Source organism: Chrysemys picta, chromosome 11 (assembly GCF_011386835.1).
Source record: "Chrysemys picta bellii isolate R12L10 chromosome 11, ASM1138683v2, whole genome shotgun sequence".
NCBI classification, from domain to species: Eukaryota; Metazoa; Chordata; order Testudines; family Emydidae; genus Chrysemys; species Chrysemys picta.
The window spans coordinates 35700618-35713876 of record NC_088801.1 but is presented as its reverse complement, the minus strand read 5'-3'; the positions used below and the strand labels follow the sequence as shown (position 1 = coordinate 35713876).

The following is a 13259-nucleotide window of genomic DNA, read 5'->3' as shown; positions in this document are numbered from 1 at the left end:
ATGCTGGCTCTATGTCAACTCCCCCCATTGCCTCACCCAGGTAATCTCCTAATAGACAGAAAGGCTGTATGATGTACCTTAGGGATGACACTGTACTAAGCAGCAAAAGTAAACATTGAAATTAATCTCTTATATAAAACTTAACCACAGACCTATATGACCATGGAAAATGTAAAAGCATTACAATGAAAATAAATTGCTTTTTTCACCACAATCTAAAGCCCATAATATAGTGTTTTCATATTTAAATAATTTATATGGCATTGTAAATTTACACCACATTTTAAAACGCACAGAAAGAGAAATGTTCCCAGCTCTGGAAAGCTTACAATCTAATTAAGACATCCAAAGGTGACTGGATGACCACCAGGGGAAATTTACTGAGTATAGGGAGGTCAAAGTAGGACTATCAAGGCCACAAGCAGCTGACTAAAATGAAAATTTTCTCTACCTGCACATAACTGAGACAATTGATGAAACAGGTTAACATATTTTCTTTCTTGAACCAAAGTGCATAAAGACTCTCCCTAGAAACTGTGGAAGTGATAAAATATAGAAAATTAATTTCTCAGTGAAACACAAAGTTCTGGAAAAGAGTATCTTGGCTTTTTCTAAAACTAGGCATTTTACTGGCATATTGAAATTAATCAAATGTTTTTAAGCACAGGGTAACTATCTAAAATGTAAATCACTTTTAAATGGCAAGACAGGAAAAGGTTTGTTTATATCTATTTTTAAGTGCTGGAAAAAAAGTTAAGTTGGTTCTTTCCTAAAAATATTATCAGTTCTTTCCTCATATACCAGTTTATATTTACTAGCATACATCATCAGATAGGCTCATTTTCTATAGCAAACGTGCAGAAGACATGTCTAAGGCCAGCACGGAGCTCTGCTAGTTTCAACTTTCCAATAATGATGTTGAAGCACACTGAAACTGCTAGACCTTAATTGACTGAATATAGTGAAAATTGATCCAAATCAGAACTAAGGGTGAAAAAATTAAGTTCTAAATATCTTAGCCTTAGCAACTAACTGTTAGGTAAGTAAATGTAATTTTCCCATCAATTACACTATGTTTAAATTATGTTTGACTGATAAAGCTAAGAAACAATGAAGAAGAACTGAATGGGCTTTGAATGGGAGATGTAAGCAGCTGAGCAGGCTCAATGTCATCCTTCCATTTGATATTTCATCTGACACAGAAGATCAATGTCCCCAGTATTACTGTTAGTAACAAATATGCTGTCTCCCCTATCAAACCATTACAAATATATTGTACCTATAGCTATATACATATACGGTATATACTAAAACATACAGCAGAATTCTAGAAATTGAACATATGCCACTTTCTGACCATATACCAACGTACAATAGCCACCTCCTTCTGGGGTCTCCAAGCTGTGTTGATACTAACATAACCTGGAAGGCAATGAAGCTTGTCAAATACGTGCTTATTCACAATATTGTATAAAGCTGGTTTGAAGATACTGTACATATGTTTCTTGGAATTTAGACCCTTACCATACTTAGGGCACTGTTTGCAAAAGTAAAATAAAAGCATGTATATTCAACTTACTTTTCATATTTCCATATTGCCAATAGATATATAGATTTCTGGCTCTGGCCAAATATTTCTGAGATCCTCTGATACTCACAATACTAAAAGCTGTAGTTTTCCCATGCCTATATTTAAAAACATTGATCTAAAGAACAATATTTAGAACAGTATTTCAAAAACAAATCAAGATTTAATGTTATGCACTTGTGTTAAAACTTTCAAGTTTCTATTTCTAAATCTGACAATTTAATATATTCAGAAATAAGGAACACTAGTGACAATCTGTCTTATAAACTGGTGCACTCAGAATCAAATTGCTATTTTCTATTTTGGTGACTATCTGATGTAAATATATCGTTTCAAACCCAGTCTATGATGAATCATATATACACTAAAGTAGATGCAGTGGTAACACAAATCAGCTTACGGGTACATAGTCATCAAGATATTACCAGTAACGAAAGTTACGATGTCACTTCAATATTCCCCTATGGGGCTACTCAGAAATAATGTCTTATGTCATAGTAACTATTGCATTTTAGCTTATCAACATTATACCCTAAATGTAATATATGCATATCAGTGAAATACTACCAATATTGCCACAAGTAAAAAGGTCTGAAAAACTGTGCTTGAATCCTGCTTGGTTGAGAAGGGGCAAAAAGCAAGTAGAGGGGGAAGGGGGGTAAATTGGTATAGCCATCCCTTTACTTCAGTGGAACGATATTGACTTATACCAGCTAAGAATCTGGTCCCTGATATGGTCAGTAATATTGTACTGCTGCTGCCCAAATTCAGAAAAACAATGTCTGAAGACAATGCTCTTGCATCTCTCTTCCTTGGAGCTGGCCCGTACTTTCAATAGTCTCTCTCCTTAAGACAGGAGTCTCCAGCTCTCTTCCTTGGAGCTGGGTTGCAGTTTAGGTCAGCTACAGGGCCTTAACTAGCTTCTCCTTCAGCTGGCTCCTTTCCCCAATCAGTCCCTGGGCTCCGAGGGTTCAGCATACAAACCTTCCTTTGCTGATTTCTGTCCTGCTATGAGGGAGGAGGCAGCATATGAGCTTTAAGGAAGAGGAAACAGCATATCTCCGTTGGTCAGGAGAGAGCGGAGCCTTGTCCCACCCACTCTGCAAGGCTCTAGGTCTGGGGTCCTTAAAGAAACAGTGATGGGATTTTTTCCAAAACACCATTTATTCCAGGACTGCTTCCTTTCTACCAATATCTCCTGATCCCTGTTTGTCATCAGTGCCGGTGCTAGCGACTGGGGGCCTTAAGCAGGAATATTTTCCTCCTTCCCCATCCACAACACATACCAACAATTAATAGTGTCCCTCTCCCCTCCTCCTCCTCCCCCCTGCCCCCCCCCCCCCCCCCCCCGCTGCTTGGGGCCCTAAGTAATTTGCTTAGTCTGCTTATGCCTATTGCCAACTCTGCAAGTCAGGCATTTCAAAACTTAAAATGGCCACACCACACAGCGGGGGTGGGCTGACCCTTAGGCACCACTATCCTTAACGGACTGACTACTCTGTCACAGTTTGTGATTCACACTTTCTGTTATTCTGGCACAAATCTGTGTGTGGAAACTCTTATTTTAAGAATGTCTTATATCAGTTTAGTTTACAGAAAGCTGTGCAAAGTTGTAGAATTATACAAACAAACACTTTCTATTGTAAAACAGAGAAACTGTTATAGCTTTTAAAAAACTACAGTAAGAAACAGAAGTTTTAGGATGCCTCAGTAAATTACAAAGTTATCTGGTTATTACTGTTAATTTTGACCAAGCAAATGTATCTTCTTGTGTTTAAGAGGTCAAAAGGCTGTAGTATCCTTGTGCTAAAATTAAATTAATTGGAAAACAGGATAAATAAAAAAGACATTTTGCCCACTATTTTTCCTGCCCTTTGGGGGACAATTGGTAGGAAAGAGGTAATGTAACTAACCAGTTCTGACCCCTGTAGTGGTAATCAGATTTATTAGTAGGTTGAAATCACCCACAGGACAGTTCACTCCATCACTCAACCACCTTTTTATTGAAATATAACCAAAGATATATATTGTTATAATAAGGTATACTATTTCCTTTCAGTGAACTGCTGGACAATTGAAGTATATTGTTGATGTAAGAGCTCCCCAGCATTCCAAGGAAAAAATGGTTACCTACCTTTTCATAACTGTTGTTCTTTGAGATGTGTTGTTCACGTCCATTCCACATTAGGTGTGTGCGTGCCGCGTGCATGAGCGTCAGAAACTTTTCCCTTAGCGGTACCCGTCGGGCCGGCAGGGCCCCCGCCTAAGCGGCGCCACTGCGCAGTGCATATATACCCCCGCTAGCCCGACCCCCTCCAGTTTCTTCTTGCTGGCGATTCCGACAGAGGGGTAGGAGGGCAGGTGGTGGAATGGACATGAACAACACATCTCGAAGAACAACAGTTACGAAAAGGTAGGTAACCGTTGTTTCTTCTTCGAGTAGCTTGTTCTCGTCTATTCCACATTAGGTGAATCACAAGCTTACCTTCAGAGGAGGGTAGGAGTCATGGAACAATTGATCGGAGGACCGACCCGCCAACTGCCGTGTCCTCTCAGGCCTGCTGGTTGACCGCGTAGTGGGTTGTAAAGGTATGCACCGACGACCAGTTGGCTGCTCTGCAGATCTCCTGGATTGGGACCTGTGCCAGGAAAGCTGCTGAAGCTGCTTGCGCCCTGGTTGAGTGGGACGTGACCGTTGGGGCCAGAACACCTATGAGGTCATAACACACCTGAATGCAGTCTGTAATCCAGGAGGAGATTCACTGCGCCGACACTGGGAGGCCTCTCATCCTTTCTGCCACGGCCATGAACAGCTGCGTGGATTTACGAAAGGGTTTGGTGCGCTCCAAGTAGAACGCCAATGCTTGACGGTCATCCAGGATGTGCAGGCTGTGGTGACTTGGGTCCGCATGGGGTTTGGGAAAAAACGCCGGCAGACAAATGTCCTGGCCTAAATGGAATTCCTTTGGGAGGAACTTGGGGTGTGGGCAGAACTGCACCTCGTCTTTACGAAATACCGTATATGGTGGCTCCGAGGTGAGTGCCCTCAGCTCAGATACCCTTCGGCCTGAGGTGATGGCCACCAGGAATGCCACCTTCCAGGAAAGGTGGAGGAGGGAGCAGGTAGCAAGGGGCTCGAACGGGGGCCCCATGAGTTTAGAAAGGCCTAAGTTGAGATTCCATGGAGGGACTGGGGGGCGTGAGTAAGGGAACACCCTCTCCAGCCCCTTAAGGAACCACCCCACCATTGGGCGGGAAAACACCGAGCCCCCTGAAAACCCCGGGTGGAAGGCGGAGATGGCCGCCATATGCACCCTGATCGAGGACGGGGCCAGCCACTGCTGCTTGAGGTGCAGTAGGTACTCTAGAATGGTAGGCACTGGAGTGGCTGAACCTGTTGAGGCCCACACCATCAGGAGAACCTCTTCCACTTGGCCAGGTAAGTCGCCCTGGTAGAGGGCTTCCTACTACCAAGTAGAACCTGCTGCACAGGGAGGGAGCACTGGATCTCCAAAGCATTCAGCCACAGAGATTCCATGCTGTTAGATGCAGTGACTGCAGGTCGGGGTGGAGGAGCCGCCCTCTGTCCTGCGTGATGAGGTCCCGGTGTAGGGGCAGGGTTACTGGGGCTTCCACGGACAGCTCCAGGAGCATGGTGAACCAGTGCTGGCGGGGCCAGGCCAGGGCGATGAGGATGACTGCTGCTCCGTCCCTGCGCACCTTGAGCAGGACCTTGTGCACCAGAGGAAGCAGGGGGAAGGCGTATTTCAATTCCCCTCCCCACGGGATCGCAAACGCGTCTGCTACTGAGCCCGGGCTGTGGCCCTGGAATGAGCAGAACTGCAGGCACTGGGCGTTGCCCCTGGTGGCAAACAGGTCCACCCGGGGAAACCCTCACTTGCGGAAGAGCGAATACATGACGTCCGTTCTGAGCGTCCACTCGTGCATGCGGTACGACCTGCTGAGGTGGTCCACCAGTTCGTTCCACACCCCCAGGAGATGTGACGCCTCGAGATGAATGGCGTGGGCTATGCAAAAGTCCCAGAGGAGGAGAGCCACATGGCAGAGCAGCGTGGAACGGGCTCCGCCCTGCTTGTTTATATAAAACATGGCGGTCGTGTTGTCCGTCAGAACTGTCACGCTGTGACCACTCAAAGTGGCGTGAAAGGTCTGGCAGGCTAAATGAACCGCCCTGAGCTCCTTCACATTGATATGGAGCGACTGCTCCGCTCCCGACCACAAGCCCTGAGTCTTGCGGTCCCCTAGGTGAGCACCCCATCCGAGGTCTGACGCATCCGTCCCAAGCGTCAGGTCCAGCTGTTGTGCAGCAAAGGGGATGCCTTCACAAACCACGGTCTGGGACAGCCACCACAGCAGGGAGTCTAATACGTCCCCTGGGGCAGTCACTACCAAGTCCAGGGGGTCCCTGCCTGGGAGGTATACACGGGTGAGCCAAGCCTGCAGCGTTCTGAGTTTCAGTCTGGCATGCTTGACCACATGCGTGTATGCTGCCATGTGGCCCAGCAGCCTCAGGCAGCATCTGGCCGTTGTAGTGGGAAACTGGCACAGGGAGTTCACTGCTTGCTGGATGGCCAGGAATCGTGATACTGGGAGGCTCGCCTTTGCCTGTACCGCATCTAGGACCACCCCTATGAATTACGCTCTCTGCGTTGGAATGAGGGTGGACTTGGGGATGTTGACCAGGAGCCCCAGCGTGCAGATTAGTCTCAGGACCACTTGCAAGTGGAACCAAACCTCCTCTTCGGACTGGCCCGCCAGGAGTCAGTCGTCGAGGTACGGGTAAACTTGGACCCTCTGCCTCCGTAGGAAGGCCGCCACTACCGCCATGCATTTTGTGAACACCCGTGGGGCCGCAGCTAGGCCAAACGGGAGAACCATAAACAGGTAATGTTCTTGGTTCACAGTGAAGCGCAGGAATCGGCGATGCACCAGGTGGATGGCGATATGAAAGTACAAGTCCTTCATGTCGAGGGCAGCTTACCAGTCCCCCATATCCACGGAAGGGATGATGGTGCCCAGAGAGACCATGCAGAACCAGGCCTTGACCAGGAACTTGTTGAGCCCTCACAGGTCCAGAATGGGTCAAAGGCCTCCTTTGGCCTTAGAATGAGGAAGTAGCGGGAATAGAACCCTTTCCCTCTTAGGTCCTTCAGTACCAACTTTACCGCCCCCGCCTCTAGGACCGTGCGAACCAACTCTTCCATGAGGTGCTTGTGAGAAGGGTCCCTGAAGAGGGATGGAGAAGGGGGGTGGGTGGGTAGGCAGGAAGAACTGCAGCATGTAACCGCCTCACACCCAACGGTCCGCCGTAATGCTGGACCACGCATGGGAGAAGCGGGACAGGCAAGTCAGGAAACAAGAGGATGGATCCGGTGATTGGTCTGGTACGCTGTCCTCGAGCGCACCTTCAAAAGGCGGGTTTAGGGCCGGGCTGAGACTTATGCTGGCCTTGGCTCTGGCCCGACCTATTGGAGCTATTTGTTGTTATTATTACGCCGCCTCCTGTTATCCCCATTTCGCCTGCGGTAGGGCTCCTGCCTAGGACGAGGTTGGTAGTGACACTGAGGAGGCGGCTGTGGCTTGAAGGCCTTTCTTTGGGTTGCTGGAGTGTGCATACCCAGCGACTTGAGTGTGGCCCTCGAGTCCTTGAGGCTATGCAGCTATGCATCCGTCTGGTCTGAAAAGAGCCCAGACCCTTCGAAAAGAGCCCATCCCAACGGGTACCGCTAAGGGAAAAGTTTCCGACGCTCGTGCACGTGGCACGAGCACACCTAATGTGGAATGTGCGTGAACAAGCACTCAAAGAAGAACCTAAAATATAACAAAGGTGTCCATATTTCTAATGAGCAGAGTGGCTGGAAGTGAAAATATGTGACCAGACTTAACAGGATACCTTTCCTAAGTCTAATTTAGCCAGCTGAACACATGTTCACATGAGATGAGTGATGGACATCAGCAGAAGTAAAAAGCATGAAGGAAAGGAGAAAATAGGCAGTTTCAGCACAAAAACACTTGCACATCTTTATCACCTGCCAGCATGAATGAGAATCTGCCACCATGAGTACTGCCATCATAAAACCGCATCAGAACATCTGAATTATAATTCAGGGCTGAAATAGCTATCGCAAAGTCAAAACCCACATACTTTTCTCTCTTAAAAATGTGTTTAAATTGTATGTCTGCACGTGTGTGCACACACACCTCCCCTCCCCCATTTTTCTTCACATTAGTTACACAAAATGCTTTTCACCAGTTTGGTGAATGATTATATTTAACCAAGTCATAGTAATCCATTTCACTCAATATACATAATCATAAATAGGACATAATGACACACGACTGGGATTTAGTTCATTTTATATATGTAATTTTTTCCATATGATAACATGAACATATAACCTATATTTTCCTTAAAACAGATATGTTTCTATAGAAAGGTGTTTCACATCACATGATCAACACATAATGGAGTTGTTTTCTTGAAAAAGCTAGGATACAATATATACAACGTAGTTTAGTTCTGCATATGAGGCAAACTGATAAATTATGCAAAAAGAACAGGAGTACTTGTGGCACCTTAGAGACTAACAAATTTATTAGAGCATAAGCTTTCGTGGACTACAGCCCACTTCTTCGGATGCATACAGAGTGGAATAAATATTGAGGAGATATATATACACACATACAGAGAGCATAAACAGGTGGGAGTTGTCTTACCAACTCTGAGAGGCCAATTAAGTAAGAGGAAAAAAAAACTTTTGAAGTGATAATCAAGATAGCCCAGTACAGACAGTTTGATAAGAAGTGTGAGAATACTTACAAGGGGAGATAGATTCAATGTTTGTAATGGCTCAGCCATTCCCAGTCCTTATTCAATCCTGAGTTGATTGTGTCTAGTTTGCATATCAATTCCAGCTCAGCAGTCTCTCGTTGGAGTCTGTTTTTGAAGTTTTTCTGTTGTAATATAGCCACCCGCAGGTCTGTCATTGAATGACCAGACAGGTTAAAGTGTTCTCCCACTGGTTTTTGAGTATTATGATTCCTGATGTCAGATTTGTGTCCATTAATTCTTTTGCGTAGAGACTGTCCGGTTTGGCCAATGTACATGGCAGAGGGGCATTGCTGGCACATGATGGCATATATCACATTGGTAGATGTGCAGGTGAACAAGCCCCTGATGGTATGGCTGATGTGATTAGGTCCTATGATGATGTCACTTGAATAGATATGTGGACAGAGTTGGCATCGGATTTTGTTACAAGGATAGGTTCCTGGGTCAGTGGTTTTGTTCAGTGATGTGTGGTTGCTGGTGAGTATTTGCCCTGTTTATGCTCTCTGTATGTGTGTTTTTTTTTTGCGGATACAGACTAACACGGCTGCTACTCTGAAACCTGATAAATTATGGATAGCCTTTAGCGGGATAAAGTAATAAGTGTACACTAAAAAAAATCTCAGTGACTTGTAAGGTAGCTTTTCCCACTAATGAATTAGCATAAAGATTTGATGAGATCTAGGAATGCCACCTCTAAATCATACAGTAATTTCATTCCTATATTCTGAAATGGTTATGAGGTATATTGTACAAGAGGAAGAACTGAACACACTGAATGCAAGGTTCAATGTAATGGTTTAGGATCTGTGTAAATTTAGAATTTCATGCACTTTTCATGTATAAACTAAAGGGGAATAATGTACAAAACCTGAATAAATCAGGAGTTGCAACTGTTATCATGCTGGTAGCTCCAGCTCAGTTAAATGAACCAATTAAAAATTAAGCAATTGACTTCTTCAGTGGGACTATTTGTGCAAAGGAGAGTTGCAGAACCTGGCCCTAGATTGTTTAAAATATTCAACTCGGTATTTAAAAAAAACCCTCAATGCAACCAACACCCCACTGCCAAAAACAAATCCATTCTCATCAGATATTTCTAAACACATAAACTGCCCATTTTTGCTAACCTTGAAGCAAATACTTATCTCCACAAAACATTTGTTCACTGCATAGAAGCAAGTTCCTGTTTGGAGCAGGCAAGCTACTGTTATGACCAGTGGCTGCCAGGATCACTGTCTGATCTGCAGCATATTTCAGTAAGTCCTTTATAGTGTGACCATTCTGATTTAAAAAGAAAGTATTATTATATATAGTACACCAGAGCAGATGATACTAAGCACTATATTTCAGGATACTGGCTGCATAGAATGTGGCCCTTAAAAACTTGCCAATTTTATCCAAAACAAATAGATACGTTTACCTGCAGTATCTTGCAAAATTATCCTTTTGTACTTCCCTATACCAACTGTAAGATAACCTCAGAATGTTCAGTATCTCGGTGTATCTGACTACTAATATGTAGCTATCTAAGCCAAATGGCATGTTTTAAAGGGCTTGCAGTGTATAATGTTTGCCTGCAGTAGCAGGGTACTGGACTCAATGACCCGAAAAGTCCCTTCCTATGTCTTATGTTCCTATATTAGTCAAAATATATCAGACTAATAAAGAATTTGTACAGATATTAAAGTGAATTAAAAATATGAAGAGAAAATGCCTGAGCCTGCTGGGTCACTGTGAACCGGAGACCATCACAGTGACCTTGAGCTAGTCACTGCCTCTCTCTAAGCCTAAGCTTTCCCATCTGTAAAATAGGAATAATGAAACTGGCCTCCTTTGTAAAGTGGTTTCAAATCTACTGAAAAGTGCTGTATACGTGCTAGGAATTATTATTAAGCCATGTAACATGCAAAAAACCGAGGAGTCCTTGTGGCACGTTAGAGACTAACAAATTTATTTAGGTATAAGCTTTCATGGGCTAGAACCCACTTCATCAGATGTATGAAGTAGAAGATACAGTAGCAGGTATAAATACATGAAAGGATGTGGGGTGCTTTACCAAGTGTTAAGTCAGTCTAATGAGATAAATCAATTAACAGTACGATACCAAGGGAGGAAAAATAACTTTCGAAGTGGTAAGAGAGTTGCCCATTACAGACAATTGACAAGAAGGTGTGAGGAACAGTAGGGAGAAATTAGTATTGGGAAAATTAAGTTTAGGTTTTGTAATGACCCAACCACTCCCAGTCTTTATTCAGGCCTAATCTGATGGTATCTAGTTTGCAAATTAATTCCAGCTCTGCAGCTTCACGCTGGAGTCTGTTTTTGAAGTTTTTGTTGTTGAAGAATTGCCACTTTGAGGTCTGTTATTGAGTGACCAGAGAGACTGAAGTGTTCTCCTACTGGTTTTTGAATGTTATGATTCCTGATGTCAGATTTGTGTCCATTTATTCTTTTGCGCAGAGACTGTCCATATACTGGCCAATGTATACGGCAGAGGGGCATTGCTGGCACATGATGGCATATATCACATTGGTAGATGTGCAGGTGAACGAGCCCCGGATGGTGTGGCTGATATGGTTAGGTCCTATGATGGTGTCCCTTGAACAGATATGTGGACAAAGTTGGCACCAGGGTTTGTAGCAGAGTTTAGTTCCTGGGTTGGTGTTTTTGTTGTGTGATGTGTAGTTGCTGGTGAGTATTTGCTTCAGGTTGGGGGGCTGTCTGTAAGCGAGGACTGGCCTGTCTCCCAAGGTCTGTGAGAGTGAGGGAATTGTCCTTCAGGATAGGTTGTAGATCCTTAATACCATCAGATTAGGCCTGAATAAAGACTGGTAGTGTTTGGGTCATTACAAAACCTAAATTTAATTTCCCCAATACTAATTTCTCTTTACTGTTATTCACACCTTCTTGTCAACCGTTTGTAATGGGCCACTCTCTTACCACTTCAAAAGTTATTTCTTCTCCCTTGGTATTCTGCTGTTAATTGATTAATCTCATTAGACTGACTTAACACCCCACATCCTTTCATGTATTTATACCTGCTATTGTATCTTCTACTTCATACGTCTGATAAAGTGGGTTCTAGCTCACGAACGCTTATGCCCAAATAAATTGGTTAGTCTCTGAGGTGTCACAAGGACTCCTCCATTTTTTTGCTAATACAGACCAACACGGCTACCACTGAAACCTGTCACCACGTAATATGATTTCTCTTGTAGAGCAAATAATGTGTCTTATATACAACTTTAGTACTTACGGGTAAAATGATTAGAAGTGGATGGATTGACACTATCACCACTGTCCGCACTTTCACTGCTAGAAATGTCATCATCAGATTCCCGCACAGAGGAGCAGGGTGAGGAGCCATCAACTTCTTCAAATTTCCTCTTTAAAATTCCACTCATAGCTGCAACGCTGTCACATGTACCTGTAACAGGAACAAGAGCAATGAAGCACTGAAAAATTTGACCACTGACCATACAATCAAGGTCTACAATGTAATTTTATGGGGATTTTTATACACAAGATAGACTATCACTTTTGTTCCTGAATGACTGTTTATTGGGATGTATTGTATACGTTATAGGAAAGTAAAAAGAAAAACACAAAACCAAACCCAGTAGTAATTTGCTATCCATGAAGAAGAGGTACAACAGATTGCTTTTCATGATGAGAGGTATCTTTTGTTACAACAGTTACCCCCTTTATGGAAAGCACTAAAATCTAATTTGAAAACAGGCTGTTCTCAGGCCAACAGAGATACACAGAAATGCGAAAGCATCTCATTAAGGGCCTGATCCTCAGGAGCTGAGCACCCTAAACGTCCACTGATTTTAGTACCTTTTAGGATTGGGCCTTGAGTTTCTCTTCAGAATTCCTCAGGCTGACTGAATGAGTGGCCTTGACAGGCTCTGGAGGGAGATGCCGCTAGCCTCTCTCAACAGAGAGAAGTTCACTGCAGCACAGGGCAAAGGGATTCAAAAGGGAGGAAATAGTATTTAGCACTCATGTTCTCAAAGTGGTCTACATAAATTAACTAATTAATCAATTCTCACATTGCTCCTGTGTGATACAGTTGAGAAATGACAATTATTGCCATTTTACAAGGAGGTTCAATGCCTTTCCAAAGGCTATCTAACAAATCAGTAGCTAAGTCAGATTTAGGATTCAGGAATTCCTTGCTCCCAGTCACTTACACTAATCACTAAAGAATACGGTCTTATTTTTCATAGGACATACCTCCCCTTTCCACATGGTAAGAAATGGTGGGAAGCCTAATACATTCCAGTCTCATGAGATAAGATTTTGTACAGAAAACCAGGAAGTTAACTAGTCACATAATAATTTTAACAGGTTTTATAAAATGAATCATTTTAAGAGAAAGTCTGCCCTGGCTCCCATGTTGTACAGTTGGAGGTGGGAGAGGCAAGAATACCCAGAGTTTGCTCAGAGGACATGTGCCCTTTACATACCAACAGGACTGGACTTTGCCATATAAACAAATAATCCTTTTTGAATAGAGTTTTCACATAAAATATGAGGACAAGCAGTTTTTAGGTTTATTCAAAAATTTAAGGGAAAAAAAAAACACATTCCTCCAGTTTAAAAGAAGGTAGTGGGGGCAAGACATCAGTACAGCATGTCAGCTGTGTAACCACAAAGGCTTTGATCCTGTAATGTGCTGCACCTGGGTAGACCCCCTACACCTGTTCAGAACGCACTGACTTCAATGGCACTTCATATATCTGCAGTACATTGCAGGAACAGGGCCCGTGAATCCGATTTCAATGAACCAAAGTGACAAAATAGAGAGTTAGA

At 43.6% G+C, this 13259-nt stretch overlaps 1 protein-coding gene across 3 annotated transcripts in view; it reads right to left on the bottom strand.

Annotated features, from left to right (window-relative positions):
• The window catches only part of CSRNP3 (cysteine and serine rich nuclear protein 3), a 171734-nt gene that overhangs the window by 36039 nt on the left and 122436 nt on the right, over positions 1-13259 (bottom strand). For all 3 annotated transcript variants that reach the window (XM_065561785.1, XM_005290377.5, XM_005290380.5), the window contains one exon: positions 11698-11868. In XM_065561785.1, the coding sequence (XP_065417857.1) occupies positions 11698-11845 (148 nt within the window). In that variant the 5' untranslated portion in view covers positions 11846-11868. The remainder of the gene's footprint in view (positions 1-11697; positions 11869-13259) is intronic.